General features: G+C 49.0%; 1 protein-coding gene across 2 annotated transcripts in view; it reads right to left on the bottom strand.

Moving 5' to 3' along the window:
* Amotl1 (angiomotin like 1) overlaps positions 1-21,748 on the bottom strand; it is a 65,550-nt gene extending 43,802 nt beyond the window's left edge. For both annotated transcript variants that reach the window (XM_032910925.1, XM_032910924.1), the window contains exons 1-2: positions 21,592-21,748; positions 2,251-2,400 (exon numbers count right to left, since the gene is read on the bottom strand). In XM_032910925.1, coding sequence (XP_032766816.1) covers positions 2,251-2,400; positions 21,592-21,640 — 199 coding nt within the window. In that variant the 5' untranslated portion in view covers positions 21,641-21,748. The remainder of the gene's footprint in view (positions 1-2,250; positions 2,401-21,591) is intronic.
* Between the last annotated feature and the right edge of the window lie 522 nt (positions 21,749-22,270).

Consider the following 22,270-nt stretch of genomic DNA (forward strand, 5'->3'; position numbering starts at 1 on the left):
CCCTTGTCTTCAACTCTCGAGTCAGGGCCCTACCTCTGCAATGGCAGCTGCTGGCCCTTAGCAGCCATCTTGTACCAACACATCTTCCTTCCCTCCCTGACTCCTATCCTGTGTCTTGTTGGTGTCTTGACTATTACTAAAGTGTTTCACACTGGGTGACAGTAAGAAGCCAGAAGCAAGCCCTACGCTCTGTACCAAACTGCTGTCCTGCTCAACTCTCTTCCAGAGGCCCCATTCCCGTGTTCTGGCCCCACTAACCAGTTACTGAGACTCCAAACAGAAGCCTCTTGCTTCTGACCTCCTCTGTCTCTATCCACAAAACAGTTGTTTACCTCTCTGTACCAGAAGCTAGTGAGTCCAAAGCCTAGGAGATGCTCATAGAACCTAAACAGTGAACACGCCAGAGACAGACAGACAGAACCTTTGATTGTCCAAGACACTGTTAATGTAAGTGCTGGAGTTATGAGCCTGAAGCAATTGATCCTCAAAGTCACAGATCTGCAAGACTTAAGGGAACAAGTATCAAAGTTTAGCTAAAACTAAAATAAAAGTACAGCAGAAAAAGTGATTTAAGTGAATGGGTCATGAAATGAATGGGTCTTAACGGACAGGAAAACTACTACATTCCTTTTCTCATTGGAAAGGGGGGTGTCCATTTGTCAGGAGCCCTGGGACGCTTTGAAAATGGCTTCACCTCTCTCCATCACCCCAGGACATCAATGATGGAGAATTGTTCGTTCGAAAGGAGGAAGTTCCTTAGGAAGGGTTTGAATTTCTTCCGAAGTTCTGACTTGTTTGCAAAAACAAGAACTGGAAGCAGAGCTGGGGAAAGAGGCAAAGGGCTCGAGAAAAGGCAGGGGAAGCATTTAGAACTTGAGATTTACAATTCAGAAGAGCCGGTTACAGATGATGCAACTCAAGCTTCCGAGGACAGAGATGGGAAGATCCTTGTAGAGGCAGTCACTCCTTAAGGTGGGGAGGGTGAATATGCATATTTGTTTGGGTGTTCCTGTATGCACGGAGGCCACAACCTCAGGTGGCGTTCCTCAGGAACCACCCACCTTCTTTCTCCTAATAGAATATTCTTTACTTGCTCTTTGACAATTCCATATATGCAAATGATGTATTTACTATCCGTTCCTAGATTCCCCCAGGACCACCCAATCATTCCCTCCTACCACCATCCTCTCCCTCCCTCCCTCCTCCCTTACTCCCTCCGCCCTCTCTCCTTCCTTCCTTCTTCCTTCCTCTCTTCTTCCTTCCTTCCTGCATTTCATTTTTGAACCCGTTTTGTAACCCAGCCGGGACCCTGGCAGATCTGGTTGCCTTGGTCTTCCATGCATCCCACAGCTGCTGTAAGTGTACAGCAGCCCTGTCAGGAAACCAGCATCTCACGGCACTCGTACTCCCTCCAGCTCTTACATTCCTTTTGCCCTCTCTTCCACAAGGTTCTCTGAGCCCTGGGGTTGGGGAGAAGGTCACCTTGTGCTTTTGAGGCAAGTCTCTCACTGGGACCTGGGGTCAGTAACTGGACCAGTGAGGCACAGGGACCTGTCTCTCTCCACCTCACCAGTGCTAGGGTGACAAGCATATGACATCCAGCTCCATTATGTTCTGGGATCCAACTCAGGCCTAAGTTGCTTGGGAGACAAGCTATTTCTCCCAGCCCCAATTCTTATTAATATCGTGGTACAACATTAATTAAAATAAAGTTCCTAGCTGGAGACAACTCTTAGCTCAGTATGACAACTTAAGGCTAGAGATTAGAGAAATGTCTAAATGACAGCAGCCCCTCCTTTACCCTCAAGGATACATTCTAAGACCCTCTGTGGAATCTGTGGCCAAGGACAGTCAGTGCCAAGCAAGTATGTGTGCACATATGTGCGTGTTGTGTGCATGCATGCACGTGTGCATGGGTGCGTGTGTGTGTGTGTGTGTGTGTGTGTGAGTGTGTGTGTGTGTGTGTGTACACCTGTAAAAAATTACACAAATTACACATACAAGATTGTCAGTAACAGCCAATGGTAACACAGTCCCGATCTGACAGCACAGATCTGTGTTTAAGACTTATGAACTGTTTACTTCCAGCACTTTTCAATTAATGTTTCTGGATTGTCATCGAAACCATTGTGTGAAAGTGGTGGAAACTAAAGTCACGGGCACAGGGGTTTCTTGATGTAGAAGAGATGAAAATGAGAAACGCCCTCCCTCTGGGCTCCCAACGTGCACTCCAACAGCAAGAGGACTTACCGCTTTTCCCCCTCAGGCCTCCGTTTGCCTCCACTGTCAAAGTAGGTGCTTCATGCCTCCCAGAATAGAGCTGCAAGTCTGGGTAGAAGTAGGCGGGGTCTTCTAGAATCTGCGCAGGACTGCCGGGGCTGTAGCAGATGGGGGGAGGAGCTGGCAAGAGAGAAAATGATGTGTGTGTCAGTGCCAATCACGTGCCCCTCCTTCCTGCGTGACTCATGTACCCCACATGGCAACTTGCAGTGTGACTCTGCCTATTTCATTCACAAAATTCCAAAGCTACTTCCCAGAACTGTCACAGATCCAGCCACCCACCATGCTGACCCATGAGCTTCCAAAGACCCGCTGAGCGAAGGCGGGAAGCTGTCACCTAGGAGCAGCACCCACAGGCGGCTGAGGAACTGCAGGAGGCATGAGGGTTGGAACGGCCAAGGTGGAGGACAGAAAGGCGAGAGTGGAGCAGGCCAGAAAAAGGAAAGTGAGAAGAAGAACAGCTGTCTCTCCAAAAATATGTGATCGAAGAAGGGGTGGCCACTCTGCCAGGCCATGTGTCAGCAAGAGAGTCCCAGACTGAGACACACTGTGCTCTGGCTCCCTGGGAGGCTTCTGAAACTCACGTTGCTGTAGAACCGGGAACCTGGGCCTGGGCCTCAGCCAAGCAATGGCCATTCACACACACACACACACACACACACACACACACACACACACACACACACACGTGCGCTTCTTTTTCAAGTTACACTTGATGCTACCCTTAGACCCACGGCCACCAACCATGAGACCCCACTCCAGGGACACTGACAGTGGATTAGCCAGTTGTAGGGACTCTGGCCAATCGGCCAGTTTCCTTTCCTGCTGACATACCTCTGTGTGGACACCAAGATTAAAGCTCTGCTTTTTCTTCAACTTACTCTGGAGAGCCTTGTTACTATTTATTAAGGTCCTTGCCTGAAAGGTATTTCCATTTGAAAGTAAAAACAATCTTCAGAAATTGCCTCAAACCAGGCATCTGAAATGTCTTCCTAAGGTTTGGACAAGACCAGAGCTACCAGTGACTCATGGCAGCAAGGGCCAAAGATAGGACCGTCGCCCCCTCTCCCTGAGTCACTGTGCCCCAGAGGTGAAATACCATTTGAATGTGTGCTCACCACAGCGTGGACACGTCTGACCCATAAAGATAAAATTCTGATTTTCATGCTGCAATGCTCACCATGTAAATTTAAAATAAAATAATCCTAGTTGGGACTCTCACCTTAGAGAAGATTACATAGCAGACATGAACCGCACGTATGGAGACCAGTCTAACACTACGTCCTACAGCCAGAGGCTTCTCCTTCCAGCAGCGTGTACTGACTGCCCCGAAGAGAGGAAAGGCCCTTCTGGGTCTCGTCTTTTACAACTATGGCTAAAATCGGGTATTCTAGGCAGCTTTGACATTGTTTCTAGCTGCATGAGTATCAAAATAAAGAGGAACAAGGCATGGGCCTGACTGCATATTAGAGACTTGGGGTACTTTACAAATCCCACTATAGGGTAGGGCCCAAGTAACTGTATTGTGTGTGTGTTTGTGTGTGTATGTGTTCATGAGTTTGTGTGTTTGTATGTGTTTATGTGTGTGTGTGTGTGTGTGTGTGCTTGAGTGTGTTTGTGTGTGTTTGTACGTGGGCATAAGTATATGTGTGTGTATGTGTGTGTGTATGAGCATGTATATGTGTCAGTGTTGGTGTGTGTGCATGAGTATATGTGTGTTGGCTTGTGTGCATGTGTGTGTTTATATGTTTGTGAGTATGTATGTGCACGAGTATGTATATGTGCATGTGTGTGAATGTGTTTGTGTGTGTCTGTGTGCATGTGTGTGCATGAATGTCTGCATATGTGTATGTGCATACATGTGTGTGTACCTGTATGAGTCTGTGTATGCTCGAGTGTGTGTTCACATGTGTGTAGTGCTAAGAACTGAACTCAGTGTCTTGCACATACTAGGAAGCATTCTACCACTGACTGAGCTGTATCTGTTTCTTACTTAATATATTTTTTATTTGATAGAGGGTCTTACTAAGTTGCCAGATTAGTCTAAACTCAACTCAACTCTGTGGTTCAGGAAATTCTCAACACGCAAACCCCTTGCCTCTACCTCTGGGGTAGCTCAAATTGCAGGCAAGTACCACCAGGCTGAGCCAGACAGCCGTCTTTTCCAAAGCTCTCAAAATGACTCCAATATGCAGTGAATGTTGGGGACCCCAAAGATAGAGGGAAAGTGGGGCCCATGGGCAAAATAAACAAGTCACCTCTGTTCACCTCCGCCCTGCAGGCTCCTGTACCAAGTCGGGGGCGGGGGTGTGGGGGTGGGCGGAGTCAAGAGCTCACATGCTCCAATCAAAGTGTGGTGTTTTCTTAAAATTGTGCTGGGTCAGGAGTGGTGTGGGGCAGCATGCACCGACTTTCCAGGCTATTGTCTATTAGAGCAACTAGGAGAACAAGCTTCGAATACAACAGACAACAGACATGGATGTACATTAGGGGAGCGAGAGAATGTGCACACGTGTAACATAGCTCTCACAAGGGACCCTGCATTAGCCATGAGCCCCAGCAGCATTCACGGCAATCATTTCTCTCCATCTTTTCAGTGACTGGCCAAGAAAAAACGGGCTCCAGCGTTCCAAGCCACAGAATAGTAGTCCCTAAAGGAACCTGTGTTCAGAGAACGCCAGAGATGCACTGCCGTTTACTACGTGGTCGTAGTAGAAAGTAAAACTAGTGAACACACACACACACACACACACACACACACACACACACACGAACGGATAGACAGACAGACACTGTGCCAGTTATATGGCCACTCAAGACACCTTTCACACACGCGTGGGGCTCATACATTTAGTGACAGACATTCTCACGGCTACCAGGGTGCTGAGGAAAGGAAGGGGAGCCACAGAGAAGAGCCCTGCAGATGAATGGGCCTGGGTAGTTTATTCCAGCTCAGCAAGAAAAGGCTGGGCTATCCCAGCACCCGCCCTGCCTAAGGAACCAGGGTCAACACCACACCAGGAACCGTGGCAATGATGCTCGTCTTGAAGTCTGGATGGGAATCCTGGGTCAGAGAACAAAGGTCTACACCATTTTGGGGTTCTATCCCATGTGCTCCCACTTCTTAATGACCATTTTAGTCCACCATCTTGAACAGGGACCTTCCCCAATAAGAACTCTCTCTCCCTTCCTCCTTCCTTCCTTCCCCTTCCTTCCTTCCTTCCTTCCTTCCTTCCTTTCTTCCTTTGTTTTTCCTAAGCAAAGTGCTGGACCCAGGCTGTGTGAAATGAGAGCCTGGAAGCGGACCCACGGCCTGAGCAGAAGGCTGTTTGCTTTGCTGGCACTTCCTTATGGGGAGCAGGGGCTTCAAAACCCACAAAGCCTTCCAGACACGGCTTCCACCCAGAAGGCCCCTGCAAGGCCTGGCTCAGACCCAGAGACCAACAACCCTGCCAGAGTAGGGAGAGCAAGGGCTTGCTGGCTCAGCACTGTATCCGTACAGCACGGCTGGCTGTGTGGAGAGGCTTCATAAGGGCTACTTCCATACACGGCCCCCTTGTCTACGTGACTTACAGTTAACTCTCGGAGGCCAGACCGTCTGCTGAGGGTTTTGAACACTGGGCCAAAGCACTGAAAAGTAGGCCAAGGTCAGCCTGGGGGCACCAGGTCACTGGGGAGGCCCACGGAGCTCCTGGTGTCCCTACCAGGAGGGAAGGCAAGGGTCTTCATTACTGGGCTCGACTAAGGCTGAGCTCTGGGATTCTAGAGAGCTTAGAGTTTCCACAGACTGACAGCCACCCATTTTACCAAGAACCTTTTAGGTTGGTTGGTTTGTTTGCCTAACAAAATGCCTAAGTCACAGGATCCATGCCCCCACCCCCTTCTCTCCCCATCCTGAGATCAGTGTTTCCAGCTCTCTTTGGAGGCACTGGAAACATAACTTCCCTTTACAATCCTGCACTGCCTCTTTCTTTGTGTCCGTCCTCCGGTCCCGCAGGGGACGTGGCCTGACCAAGACTTTTCCTCTCACTAGCTTGAAAGCAAATGCACAGAAAATGAAGAGTGTCGCTGTTGACAGAAAAATGGGTTATCGGGAAAGAGGCAGGGCAGGGGATGGTAAGGTTAGCTCCATTCCTGTGCTAACTGGTGGATTCCCCTCAGAGGCAGAGCCGGAATCTATCACCATGCCAACAGCGCAGGCTCAGAAAGCCCCCGTGAGGTTTAAACTCTAGACATCAGTGCCCTACCACCCCACACACACACACACACACACACACACACACACACACACACACACACGCACACACGCGCACACACACGCACACACGTGCACACACACGCACACACGCACACACGCACGCACGCACACACGCACACCATGGAGGCAGGGGTGGGGCCTGGAACATCTCTGTCCTTAGGTTCCTTTCCACAGTCACATCTTGCATACACAATCTTCTGGTCTATCACTTCCAGGTCAGAGTTTGATATCCAAGGCTGTCAATCATCAGGCTCCCCCTCTGGTGGTCAGCAGTCTTCCTGAGTCCCTCAGCATCCCTGCATCCTGTACCGTCACCAGCTCAGGACTTGGCGACAGGCCTTGTTGAAGGTCATGCTGCTACGACCCTCGTGAAGACAGCGCCTTGGAAGACGTGCTGGGTGTCCCTGTGGATGTCTACGAGTGGCATGCAGTTAGGTGTATTCTCTGACTACACAGAGAATAAAGTTTTGTTCTCTGGGACACTCTCAGCACCACATAACTCAAGGAAAACGTTAGTACTCCCTCTCTGAGAAGCCTCTGAGTGTTTCAGATAGCTCCTTCACCCTTCGGCTTCCTAGAATGCGGGAATGTTTCCTGTCCCTTTGCAGCGAATGCTGGTGCTTTGAGGGGTCTACAGGCAGAGGTCCTGTCATCAAAGGTACCTCTGACAGAAGGACAACAGCCAGGTGTCACCAAATTTCAAAACTTCCTGATAGTTCCATATCATTTAAAGCTTCCCATGCACCTCAAAACGACTTCACCACCAGATCGTAAGACCGCCATATCGAACACTAGAACCAAGTCCGCAGCTTCTGCCTCGCCTCCGAAGGGTAGAGGGATTTGCTGAGTATGCTGAGCTCACAGCTGAACCTCGGGACCTGGCCTGGCTCAGGAAGAACGGGAGGTTTTCCTGAGGTGTGGAATACCCCACTCAAGGAGATTCATACTTGAAAACATTGGCTTCAAGGAAGTGGAAAACCCAAGAACACGGCTGGAAAGAAAGGGAGGAGCCAAGTCACATCACAGGCACCTGAGACCAGGTACGACTTGCAAAGGCAGCCTCCTGACGCACCTGACACGACACACCTAGAAGCACACGGTATCTCTGCTCCTAACACACAACTGTGCCCGACACACGACTGTTCACAACGTAAACCTACAACGCACACCTATACACACAACACACGCCTACACACAACACATGCCTACACACAACACATACCTATACACAACACACGCCTACACACAACATATACCTATCCACACAACACACGCCTACATACAACACATACCTATACACAACACATACACAACACATACCTATACACACAACACATACCTATACACACAACACACACCTACACACAACACACACCTACACACAACACATACCTATACACACAACACATACCTATACACACAACACACACCTACACACAACACATGCCTACACACAACACATACCTATACACACAACACACGCCTACACACAACACACGCCTACACACAACACATACACAACACATACCTATACACACAACACATACCTATACACACAACACACGCCTACACACAACACAAGCCTACACACAACACATACACAACACACACCTACACACACAACACATGCCTACACACAACACACACCTACACACAACACACACCTACACACAACACACACCTACACACAACACACACCTACACACAACACATACCTACACACAACACATACCTATACACACAACACACACCTACACACACACACACACACACAACACATACACACACAACACACGCCTACACACAACACATACCTATACACACAACACACACCTACATACACACAACACAACACATGCCTACACACAACACACACCTACACACAACACATACCTATACACACAACACATACCTATACACACAACACACGCCTACACACAGCACACACCTACACACAACACATACCTATACACACAACACACACCTATCACACAACACATACAAATACACACAACACACGCCTACACACAACACATACCTATACACACAACACACACCTACATACAACACACACGCCTATACATAACACACGCCTATACACAACACACGCCTATCACACAACACATACCTATACACACAACACATACCTATACACACAACACACACCTACACACAACACACACCTACACACAACACATACCTATACACACAACACACACCTACACACAACACACACCTACACACAACACACACCTATACACAACACATGCCTATACACACAACACATACCTACACACACAACACACACCTACATACAACACACACGCCTATACACGACACACACAACACATGCCTACACACAACACATACCTATACACACAACACATACCTATACACACAACACATACCTATACACACAACACACACCTACACACAGCACACACCGACACACAACACATACCTATACATACAACACATGCCTACACACAGCACACACCTACACACAACACATACCTATACACACAACACACCCGCTCACAACACACGCCTGTGCACAACATACATCTCTCTGAGAGGAAATGCACCCTGCCTTCTCATTCTCTTCGTCCCTGGAAAACATGCCTGAAAACCCAGGGCTTACACACAGCACACCCACTCACGATACATGCCCCATACAAGGCATGGTCTTCCAAACTGTCTTCAGACTTGAATCCTATTCCACGGCCTGAGCCTTCTACTCTAGAAAGCACACAGAACCAATACAATGACGCCTGTTTAACTTAGACGCCCTTGAAGGGAAATGTGTGGTAACTAACTTTAAACCTGTCTAAAGATTAACTTAGCTGTGCTTACTTAGAAATGTCTCTGATATTTTATCAGTGAGAAGCAACGTGTTGAACATGTTCGAGGGCCTGAGATAGGAGCTGTAAATACAAAGAAATAAGAAGCAAGCCCTTGCCTTTAAGATAGTGGGATTTGCTTCTAGAGAACACCAGGCACAGTTGCCCAGAGCCCACTGGAGAGCCAGTGAGCTGCTAACACAGCGTACAGCTTTGGAGGACCGGGAAGGAGGGACGCCTACAGGCAGAGGACTGCCACATGATGTCACAATGATAAAGGGCACAGAGGAAGCTTAAGGGAGGTCTGTCTAGCACGGGAACACAGAGCGCAGGACTGAGTTAGGCCAGCGTTTCTTCTGATACTAACAACAGATAATCCAGGGCCAGGGCAGGGCAATGTGGGCGTCAGGGTAGGAAAACCGCAGGAGCAAACCCCACCCTGAGCATCTCCAGGAAGCTGTCACGGTACTTGCATGTTATCTTCACAATACAACGGAACTGGGAGATTATCACTGCGACCTACAACTGTGAGCTAAAAAACCAGCCCTGCCTAAGTTGCTTTTTGTAAGGGATTCTATCACAGTAGCAAACATGGAAGTAGGACAAATGCCCCTTGTTCCATTTAAAATCACAGGTTCCTGTTGTTCACTTTTGAGAAAACACTGACCAAATAACAACATCAGAAAAGGCACTGGTTGCCCGCTGTTCTTCCATGAATGTGTAACTTTCAGGTCTAGAGAGACGGCTTGGTTAAGAGCACTGGTTGCTCCAGCAGAGGACCTGGGATGGATTTCCAGCACCCATACCGCAGCTCCCAAAAGTCTACAATTCCAGCGCCACGGGAATATGCTGCCCTCTCCTGGCCTCCGTGGGTACTGCACACATGGTATGGTTTACAGACAGCTAGCTCCTCATACACATAGATGCCTCTCTCTCTTTTTTAACTTTCCCTTTGAAGTCAGCTCATTAAATGCCCCTCATCTCAGGTGCAGGCTTTCCTCCACTTCCGGGAAGAGGCAGTTCCTGTTCCTCTGGACACAGGATGCAGTACTCAAGTTTGAAATTTGACGACATACTGCTAGAACTAGGCTGTTCTTAAGTGAAATAGGCGCTTAAGTTCCATTTTCTACGATGTGTGCAGAATAAACTGACTCTGGTTCTGGAGCATCAAGTGCAGCACTCTGGCCACTGCTAGGGTCCCCGCAGAGGTACTGCAGTGTTGCTTCTGCACCCAGAACAGATGTCAACGTGCAGGAAAAGGTACAAGTGCGTCGGATTGCTAGGACGGGGGTGTTGAGGTCCCGGGCATCTCCACGGGCCCCCACAGAGCACTCTGAGAAACACGTTCTGTATCACGCGTGCCCATGCCTTCCAAGGGTTATGCCTGTGAGATGGGAGTGTAAGAATTTTAAGATGAAAATGCTAAAAACTGGCTGTAATTAAAAATGGGTTCTCTCTCAGGCCAAGCACAGGAGAAGGCCCAGCACCCCTGGTGATCACTGAGGTCACCAGATGAGGGGAACCCTGTGGCTTCGGGATGGACAGTAACCCAGCTGACCCTGCAGGAAAGCCCCTGAGCAAGAATGAACCAGAAAAGCTCCTTCTCAGGGTGAAGGAGAGGCCCCGTGACACACACTGCTCCTAGGAAGTAGGAAAGACACTGAGGTGACTCACCCAACAGGAAAGCAGGATAGTCTCAGACAAAGGGACGGACACCAGGACAGAGTGACTGAAGAGGAAAGGGAGTGACTCTATCACAAAACACCAGCATAGAAAGAGGAAGACGGAAGATAAGACAGCCAGGGATGTGTACGCTTTGGGCTTTGTTTTGACAAATCTGTTTCTTGGTGTCACAGCCCTGGCCACACACGTCATCGGCTATGACTCCTGAAACATCAGACCTAAGATATTTTACCTAACAGGAAACGAGAATCCTCACAACTACTACTTAGGCTGCTGCGACCACTAAATAAGACAAGGGCAGTGCAGGGTTCCCCTACAGAGCAAGTGTTCAGTAAAATTCACACCGTTTAATAAAACTAGGGAGAATTAATGGTAAAATTCATGTTCACAAGATGATCACAGGAAGCCGGGGAGACGGTTCAGGCAGGGGAATACCGGCCATACAAGTATGAAGCCCTTAGTTAGGATATCAGTTCCCAAGGGAAGAACCAGATATGGTGTTACATCTGTAACGCCAGTACTGGGGAACAGAGAGGAGCAGGTCCTGGAGTTCTGGATGGACAGGCCACCAGAGCAAATTCATGGCCCTCAGGTTCAGTGCGAGACTCTGAAGCCAGGATCTAAGGTTCACAGCCCCTCACAGTTTGGTGACAACAGGGTACTAGATGGGGCGGGGCACATCTGCCTACTGCATTGCAGAAAAACAAAAACCAACCCAAACCCTCTTGTGAGCCTTTGCTCTATGACTTTTCTGCTTGCCTACGGCACAGCACTTGGCCAGCATGAGCTCCTAGGTTCTATCCCTGATAGCAGAAAAAAAAAAGATAAATAGAGACTAAGGTAGAGAATGATTCAGGGTGGCGTCTGACTTTTGACTTCTACATGCACATACATATGTGTGTGTGAATGTCAACATACAAACATACTCATAAAAATACATTAACAAAAACATAAAGGTTTCCTGGAGGCATAAAACTGGTACTCATCTGGTATCTGGTACAGGGAGACTTTAAATATTGAAAAGATAAAGTGTTTTTATAATACCTGCTCCTGCTCCATTACAGTTGCTATGGTAAAAAATATTCCTACAGTGAGCATCCTCACTTTATTGGACTATAAGTCTACATTATGGTTCATAATCCTAGGGAAGTCACAGTGGTAGAACTATGCTTGAGACTAGCGGTCACTCCACATCTACAGTCAGGAGCTCAGGGCAGGCAGGGTACAGATCCCTGTACTAATGCCGCCTGCTGGCTGATCACTTAGCTTTCTTTACTCTTACACAGGGAAGGGCCTGGACTAGGGGATGGGGCCACCCACAAGGGGCTGGGTCACTTAGCAAGTCAGTCACCCACAGGCAACCTGATCCAGATAACTCCTCATTATGATTCTAGGTTATGTCGAGTTCACAGAAATCACTTCAATGCCCTCATCCAGTTGTCCACTCAAGTTCTCCATACTCAGTGTGGAAACAGCCTAGTCCCTCATTCGACAGATAAGTGCTGAAGTGAATGCGTCTTAAATCAATTACTCTTTTATTGCTGTGACAAAAAATCTGAGGAAGAAGTAGTTAAGGAAGGAAGGGTTTATTCTAACTTACAATTCAGTGGCATAGATTCCATCATGGAGGGAAATGGTTGGTGGCAGAAACACTGATGAACAGGAAGTAGAGCTGGGCTACAAAGCTTCAAGGCCCGCCTCCAGTGACTCACTTCCTCCAATGAGGCTCCACCTCCCAAATGTTTCTGACCCTTTCCAAACATCTATAGCAGCTGGGGACACCAAGTGTTCTAATACCTATGGGGACACTTCACATTCCAATTTCTGTATTCTTTTTTGCTTAACTAGTCTAAAAGCAAGAAATATCACCTCAGCAATGCTCAGCAGATATCTTCCTCCAAGAGAGAAAATGAAAAAATCTACAAGCAAACTTCAGGAACATATTTGTAATTATTGCCTTAAAATTAAAAACAAAACAAAAACAAAACCTACTAACCTTGGGCTGGAGAGACAGCTCAGAAAGTAAAGTGCTTGTCACATGAGCACAAGAACCAGTGTCCACACCCCCACCATCCACATAAAAACCTGACCCAGGGAGCTGGCCTGTGTTCCCAGTTAGAAGCAGAGTCAGCTCTCTGGAGCTCGCTGGCCAGCTCTTCCAGCCAACCCACCCTCAGTGAGAGACAGAAACCAGGGTGGAAGGCAAGATGGAGGAAGATACAATACCACACACACACACACACACACACACACACACACACACACACACACATACACACACACACACACACACACACACACACACACTCACACACACACACACACACACACACACACACACACTCACACACACACACACTCACACACACACACACGCTGTCCCCATACAAAACCTGTTCACTTCATGAGCAGCCTTTATTAAAATCTCTGAGTTGTGCTCCTAAACTAATAAAATGATCTTAGTCACTGAGTAAATGTCACTGGAATATAAATATGTGTTTTCTTTTTTCCCCCTCCAAACTCCTGGAATTTACTTTGGAGAAAATATAGAAACTTCACAGTTTTGAAAAAAAAATCTCATTTTTTTTTAAACTCAGAACTAAGAAAATACGTATCTCAGAGTAGACATTTACACTTATTCTTACTTTCCTGCTCTATACTTCCCAGGGTCATATGTAAATCTATTTATGTAATCCTGAAAATACCAACAGCCTGGGACTGCCTACCCTTAATTATCCAGTGTCCATAATTCCACACTGTTCTAAAAAAAGTACATTTCTAGTATGTCTGTCCTTAAATCTTTTAACTTTTCCCTGAATCTCCAAAATGAGCAATGGAAATAATGTCAGAGATACTCAAGGTATGTGTGTGCACGGGGTGGAGGGCAGGAGACAGGGGGCAGGGGAAGGGGGACGGGCGAAGGGGGACATTCCCAGGGAAACAACCCTTACCAGAGAAGTACTCCTTCCACGAGGCCCCTAGATGGAGGGGACTGGTTAACAAGAAATGTGGTTCCAAACCATTAAGGAAGGGAAAGGGAGAGGCTTCCCTCAAACCTACATCCCTGAGCATAGTCCCCAAGGCTGCCCTAAGTGTACAGCAGCAGCAGCAGCAGCAGCAGCAGCAGCAGCAGCAGCAGCAGCAGCAGCAGCAGCAGCAGCAGCAGCAGCAGAACAGGAGACGCCTCCTTCCTCACTGGCTCCTTCCTCGCCGGCTCCTGGCAAACCAAGCCTGTGAGAGGAGCTGGCAACCTACCATTCTTGTCTTGCTTGGTCTGTGCTGAGATGATGGCGGTAAAGAGGGAAGAAACAGAAAGGACAAGACAGCTCAGAGGCCTGAAGAAGAAGCTGCCATGTGTATGGTACCTGTGGCAAGCAGAAGCTGGGGAGACTGCTGTCAGCAAAGGAAGAGAAGCATGTTAAAAGGTACCTCATTTCAGAGGTGGTCTGTAAAGACCTGGGGATGGGGGGTGGTGAGCAAGCTCAAACACTTGAGAGAAAAACTGGGCTAGCCCCCAACTCTGGTTCAACAGAGATACTGATCAAGTTAGGGTGGCCAAACTGGCTTGAATGACCTTGTCCAGAAGGGCTTCTCAGTGCCAATTCTGCCTGGGCCCCCCAGTGTATCCCTCTCTAGAAGCATCCCCTAGGAGAATGCCACCGGCTGAGCATCCTTAGAAACTGAAAGGATGCTTTGATAAGAGCCTAGGAGGAGGTCTACCCTGGCACACTTCAGGTACCATGCTGCTCTGCCTACCAAATGAAGAGAGAAGTGGCATGGGGAGGTAGGGAGGCTCCTGCAGATAGAGCACTCCCCTGGGAGTTCTCACCATCTAGCTGCAGCTGACTTCAGGGGAGCAGCTTGGCCTTTCTCCTTCATGAATGGGATCCCATTCACCCACACTGGATAGGAATTGCTGCAACAGTGGAAGTAATCACTACAGCCTGAATTGTGGCCAGCAGAGCTGAAGACCCGGACTTTCAGCTTTTCATTGATTTAAAGTGGCTGGTGGTGACTACGGACACTGGAGGTCTAGATCAGAAGGAAGGAAGGAAGGAAGGAAGGAAGGAAGGAAGGAAGGAAGGAAGGAAGGACAGACGGACGACAGATATTATACAGATCACATCTGCCCTAAACTGGCAGGGAGGAAAAACACATGGAAACCTGTTTCTGCAAGGAAACAGTATGCCACTACCTGAGCCTCCTTGCAGAAGGTTCAACACCAAGCCCTTCTCTAGTTGCTGTTGCCATTTGTCAACGTGCCTCTATGACATCTTGGTTTAGAAAACCCAAGACACCCAAGTCAACCACTCGATCCCTGCAGGGACCTTCTTCACATGTCTCTACAACCATAACCAAGTAATCCTTAGCGTGAGCAGAGGTGGTTGGTGGCCTTTTCAGCATTAGGAGAGATGGCCCACAGCATGTCCAGACACTGCTCAAAAGACACATCAAAGATGCACAAGACCATTATTTTAAAAGGGGCTGGAAAGACAACTGAACAGTTAAGAGCACTCACTGTTCTTCTAGAGAACTCTAGTTCAGCTCTCAGTATGCACATCAGGAAGCTCACAAGCCCCTGTAACTGTAGTCCCAGAGGATCCAAGGCTGCTGGCCTCCACAGGCACGGGCACACACATGAACATAGCCTCTCACACACATATGCATACACGAAATTAAATGCAATGTTTTCGAACCTTATTTTCCAGTACCCTGCCTTTGTCTCCTTTGAAGAGCTTTCATACTCATTGTCCCACCTCAACTCCACGCTCATGTCAGAATATAAATATTTAGCAAATCTGTTTATTTGACAGAGGCTGAGGAGTATTTTTCCTCAGGCAGTATAACCTGTCTACAGTGGCACAGACCCACACCTGACATGTCCTCCGAGTGACAAGAGACAGGTAGGGAAGAGGAAGCAGGTGTATGGGAGAGAGTTTGACCTGAGAGACCCGAGGAGAAAGTACACAGACACCCTCCGCTCATCTCAGAAACCAGCCTGTTCCAAATGTCGCCTTTCAAACTGAGACAAACTCCACAGAGGGCTGCTTCAAGGCAGGCCCAACTTAAAGGGCCATGCCTCTCCATGTGTGATCTAGAGGTGTGTTAAAAACAAAGTCCTAGGCCCTCCTGCGACCTCCTGAGACAGAACAGCTCCCAGGGCTGGCCTGGCACCCAGTGTTGTAACAAGCCCTCCCATAGACTGCTCCGCGCCCTCCTCAGGATGAGAACTACTCTTTTTTTCTCTGGAAACAAAAACCTGAGGTCACTGAGGAAAAGGAAGCAGGGCTGCCGGTCAGGAGGTTCAGATCACATCCTGACTGATTCCAGCCTTGGGGCAGCGGCCCATATCCTGCCACCTGCTGAGGTCAGCACAGAAAGGGCATCTTCCTCTACTCCCTCACTGTTTTCAAAAAGAAAATGGCCCGTCCTACAGACTGAACCAGATCGTGAATCCAGCATCCCAGCTTCCAAACCACTTCATCGATGATATGAAATGCCTGAAGCCCCAAGCTGAAGAAAGAGAGGCTTCTGTAAGAGTACACACAAGAACACACAATACTGTACTACGGTTTGCTTTCCCACTGTTTTAGTAAATTTTGTGTCACTTATTTTATTTGGCGGGGGCAGCAAATGCTGTCCCATCCCTGCGGGGGTTGGAGAATAACTTCCAGAAACTCATTCCCTCCTCCTACCATATGGGTCCCCAGGACTGAACTCAGGTCATCAGGCTTGGTGGCAGTGCTTTTACCCAGTGAGCCGGCCATCAGCACTTCCTGCTGTTTTAATCCTAGTGGTAGGTAGCATGTGTTTACTGCAGGCTCCATTGTGCCTGGCACTGAGCTAGTTATGACGTACGTCTTATATTTCAGTTTTTCCCCTCATGCAACTCTGAGGTATGGGAACTGTCTTCAACCTCACTTTACCTCTGAGGCTTCAGCAGGCAAATTCCCCGCGGACACATAGTATGGGGGTGGCGGAGGTTAAGACCGTTATTAAACATATATTAAATATATACTAACTCATCTATTCATCTTCCTCACCTTTGTGTTACTGAGTTATAAACACTATGTTTTCCCACCTGTGTTTCGAGCCATCATTTCATGCGCTGTTCATAAGTCCTCAACTAGCTGGCCTTGTCAGCAAGTATTCCTAGTCCTTGGGAGACTAACGCACAGAGACTGCTGTGAGCTGGAGACCAGATCCTAGACTTCAGCCTTTTATGTGGGAGGTTCAGGCCATGAAACCAGAAGCGGGACCACGAGAGGACTTAAGGAGGAGGTAAGGGGGGAAGACTGATGGAGTGTGTGGGAGTTATTCCAGGGTAGGAATAGAGAGGAAGCAAGAGTGCAGAAGAGGAGGCCAACAAAAAGTGTCTGAAAGCCAGAAGGAAATCACATTTTTCATGCTAATTTATTTTTTTAAAAAGTGGGGCTCAGTGGACAAGCACCCCTGCTGCCAAGGTTGATAAACTGAGTTCTGTCCCCTGAACTCACACAATAGAAGAAGGGAACTAACTCCCGTAAGTTGTCACCTGACCTCCACATGCACACCCCACACATGCAAGCACAAATGCACACACAATAAATTAATAGTTGTTTGTAGGTAGAAATAAATAAGGGCCAACACTAAGACTTGCAGATTTTGAGACTTAATTTACAAGCATTTTAGAAGCAAGCATAGTCTTGGGGACACGGGCCTAGGCAAGAGAAACTTAGGAGGGACAAATCAGTTAGTTGGACTTTACCAAAATTACAGACTTAGTTTTTCAAAATGGTTCCAGAAGGAGAACGAAAAGAGAAACCCACAGAGTGGGAGAAGATGCATGCCACAGACTGCATACAAAGAACCATTGCAGCCCAGTGGTAAAGTAAACGACCCAGTTAGGACAGAGGCAGAACACACCGCAGGAATGGGTTTTTCCTCATAGAGGCCAGACAGCACATGAGCAGAGAGGATGTGCAAGTCTGTAGGCATTGGGGAAATACGAATTAAAGCCACAGTAAGCTTACGGCACCTATTAGAACACCCGCTGGGACAGCTAAAATAAAAACCAATGACATCAAGTGGTCAGGATGCAGAAAAGCCAGGCATTTACACTGCCGGGAGGAATCTAAAACGAAACAGCTACTAGAAGAAAAGTTTAGTAATCATTTTGTCAAAAGCATGGCCACCATATAACCTAGCCCCCTGGCTGCTTATCTGAAATAGTGAAAAAACACGTCCACACGAAACCCTGTTTGTGAGCATCCACAGAAACTTTATCGGTAAACAAAACACTGAAAGTAACACAGGTGACCTTTAACAGGCAAATGGCCAAACTACAGCACACCTAGACCTTGGAATACTACTCGGGCAGTAAAAATGAACAAGCCATATGTGTGCATTCAAACCCAAGACTCCTGTACAGGCTCCGAGGACTGCGCCCATGCTATGTGGGTTCTTCTAGAGTGCCAAGACGACAAAACGGTCACCAGGAGAAGAGAACCAGTACCCTGGACCTCACTACTGTTCCTGCAACATCCTCTGAAGCTAAGATTATTTCAAGTGGAAAGTGAAGACTGGGTGAACCATAGACGTTTAAAAGACGACAAACAGAAGTGCGTGCCTAAAGAGAAAACACAGTCAAACACGCTCAAAAACACAGCCTTTAAAAAGCTCTACCCAGCGACTTAGCGGGACCGTGCTCCTAACTCTCATTCCTCTACTTCCTCCTACAAAGAAAGGGGAAAGACCGAAACCTAAAATCCTGATGAATTGTTGAGCCTCTTGGGGTGGCTGGGAGTTCTGCCCAGAGCTTGGGATGACTGTCCCTAGGGTCTCAGAGTGACAGAGAGTCCATCCTAAACCCAGCACAAGACCCGAGAGCATCAATGGCTTCCTTCCAGAGAAAGATAGCGTGCTGACCCACCTACCACTGCCAGGTGTACACAGAGCCACTCCTCTGAGACAAAGCAAAGGCAAGCCAACAGGAAAGAAAGTCTCTAGGCAAACAAATATTAAAAACCTCAATAACCTCAGACAACAATTTCCAGCAAACTTTGTAATCAAATACGTCCTCTAGCCTGACCTCCCTAACCCCCTGCTTTCCAAGGATTCTGTCATCTTCTGAGTTCTGGGTGATAAGAACCCTCCAGTGTTAACGAAACATTCCAAACACTATAAACTGTCCAGGCCTGAGCATCCATATGCACAGGCACACAGAGCACACAGACAGGAAAGAATGCTGTTTGAGAAAACGTTGGTAAATGTTACAAGTGTTCGCCGTTCTCACAGAGCTCAACCTATTGGTCTGAAAATCAAGGTTCTGTACTGTCTGTCCTCCCGTGTCACTGGGTGATGAAGTCCTGTGCACTGTAGAGTTATCATCTTCAAAGCCCTTCCACAATCACCCCAGAAGACACCCAGAGGACACTGCCTCACATCTATTAATTCTGCCTCCCGCCTGGGCTCTGGGGTCACACATCTGGGTGGGTCTGGACATCAGAAAGAACACAGCCATCCAGCAAAGCTCTGGAAGCTGCATTCTCCACACCACGACAGAGACCTTCCCAGAAAACCCCTCAGGTTTCTACATTCGTGTGTTGCTGCTGCAGCTGCTGAAAGGTGTGTTTTTAAGTCCTTCGGTCTCCACATGGTCTTCAGTCCGATGGAACCCTCCAGCCCACAGCTGAACAGAATCCGAACCACCTAGACAACAGTGCCTTCTTCTGAGGAGGAGGAGGAGGGGAGCCACAGGGACAGCATCTCCCTTGCTTGCCACCTCTAGGTGGACAGAGGTTTTCCTCATGGGGAAAAAATGTGGCGTGCAAGATGAAACAAAACCAGCTCACCTAAGAACTATGCACACACACCAGGAATAGCACCAAACAAGAGGTCTCTATAACCTAGTCTATGTCCTGTTCCACACACGACCCCCCCCACACACACACACCAGGAACCCCACCAAACAACAGGTCTCTAGAACCTTCTATTCTATGTCCTGCTCCATGCATGACCCCCCAACACACACACACACACACACACACACACACACACACACACACACACACACACGCACCAGGAACCCCACCACGTAAAAGATCTTTAGAACCTTCTATTCTAGGCCCCACTCTTTTTCTTTCTGTTCAAATCTATGCATTCTGGTCCTTTGGTTTCCTTCCACACAGTTTGACTTAAGAACTGTTCCCTCATTATTCTAAGAACTCGAGTCCCAGAGAGCCCTAAGTACTGACTAACACCACCTGGGCCCTGTGTGGTAGGCAGCCAGGGAGACTCTTAGCCAGTTTGGCAGAAGCCACGGCCTAGGTTTGGAAGCAGGAAACCATGAGCATTCCATACTTCAAGCCCTGACTTTTCACTCCCTGAAAGGGAGTCTTCTGGAACTGTAGCTGTTTAATATTACCCGGTTCTGGTTGTGCACGTCCAGTGAACAAGTTGACACTGTTCTGAGCCCAGTGGACCTCTGAGATATCACATCCTCCGCCACCACCAAGGACTTTAATAAGCAAACCCCGCCAAACTTGTAATAGTCTTTGTAGGAAAATAGAACCAGGGGCAGGAAGCAGAGGGACCAAAGGACCAAATCCCATCCAAAATGCAAGTAAGCATCAAGGCCCTTGGGGCCAAAACTTGTCTCCAGAAACCAAGGTCCAGATGACCCACACATTATCCCGGCTTAAAGGCATTTGCAATTTAGACAATACACCCACGACACAGGCAGAAAGGCAAACATTTTCCAGAGGAAAATGGGGCAGGTAATAAAGGGGTCGGCCTGGGATTCGTCTCCTGGGGTCCCCAAGCAGGGGACTTGGAGAGGGTGAGACTTCATCCCCCAAGCCTGGCTACCTAAGGCTAGTACCAGCGAGTTCCCTGGGCTGTCAGGGGCCGTCACCAGCCGAGGTTCCACTCTCCTGTCTGCCACAAATGTCACGTTCCAAGAAAGTTCAACCAGCTACCCCTTGGAAAGTTTATGTTTCCTCCCGGAAACCATATTCTTTTCACGGCACTGCCAACAGGTCAGGGAAAGCCGGATCCAACCCCTGACTTGTGCAAGAAACTTGTTTGGGGAGAACAAAGAAGGCACAGGGGCGGAAGGGGCCCGAGCCTCCGGGCCGGGCGCGTCCTGGGGTCCCGGCTGGGCGCCCCGCGCGCCTTTGTCTGCGCCGGAGCAGCGGCACCGCCAACCCTCCCGCCCCTACGGCGACCGGGACCCGCCAGCTACACAGGAAAGACCAGTCCGGCGTCAGGGGCCCACGCGCGTTCCCAAGTCCCCGGCCTCCCGGGGGAATCCGCCCCGGGGGGTGCTGGGCACTCGGAGGGTGGCACGGAATCGGATTCTGATTTTTGTCTTGTTGAACCTTCTGGATCTCTCACGGGACACTCAGAGGCCCCGGCGCCAGTATGGTTCCCCAAGTCCCCACATCTGGAGCAGAGCTGATGTCAGCCTGGGCTCCCGGGAGCAGCCGCGGAAACCTCTCGGCCCAGTCAGAGGGAGCCCTCCTTGACCCCCCAGCTTGAGCTGGTTACCTCTCAACACTGGCTCGCAAGGTCCGCGGCGCGACTTTGCCCTCCGCATGGGGCGACCATGGGGCGATCCTGGCTTGGGTAACGCGGCGGCCGGGAATGGCGGCAGGGGGATGGCGGCTGAGAGGCACGGCGAGGGGCGCTTCTGCGCTCAGGAAGCAGAGAGATGCCCGGTTCCCCCTCCAGTCCCACCCACCCCACCCCGCTGCCGGGTCCCTGGGCGCCCTGCGCTCCCAGTCTCCGGCGCGCTACCCGGGAGGGTCGCTGGTCTGGTCCCGGTAACCCTACACTCCACCCCGCCCCGGCCGGGGCCGCGGGGCCCTAGAGCCCGTCCCCAGTTTCCCGTCGCCCCTCCCGGGACTTCAGAAACTGCCGGGGCTCTGGCTGACGTGTCTCCCTGAGACTAAAGAGGGAGACAGACTCCCTTGTTTTTGTCCCCTGCCGCGTTTGAATTCCTGTCACACTCACCATTTCTGTCTGAATCCTTAGAATCCTTAGCTGGGATATGCCTCCGAACTCCTGGCTAGGTTCGGTTTAGGACCAACTTTTCTTCAACGTGGAATTTCCAGGTGAAAGCGTTCCCCAGTCCCTAGTACTTCCATCAGGTAGGGCGTTCAGGATAGGAGGGGCTACGATGTGCTCCACTGAGGAGCAGAATAGCCTAAACAGACCTTCCTTAGAG

The sequence above is a fragment of the Rattus rattus genome, chromosome 8, assembly GCF_011064425.1.
Source record: "Rattus rattus isolate New Zealand chromosome 8, Rrattus_CSIRO_v1, whole genome shotgun sequence".
NCBI lineage: Eukaryota > Metazoa > Chordata > Mammalia > Rodentia > Muridae > Rattus > Rattus rattus.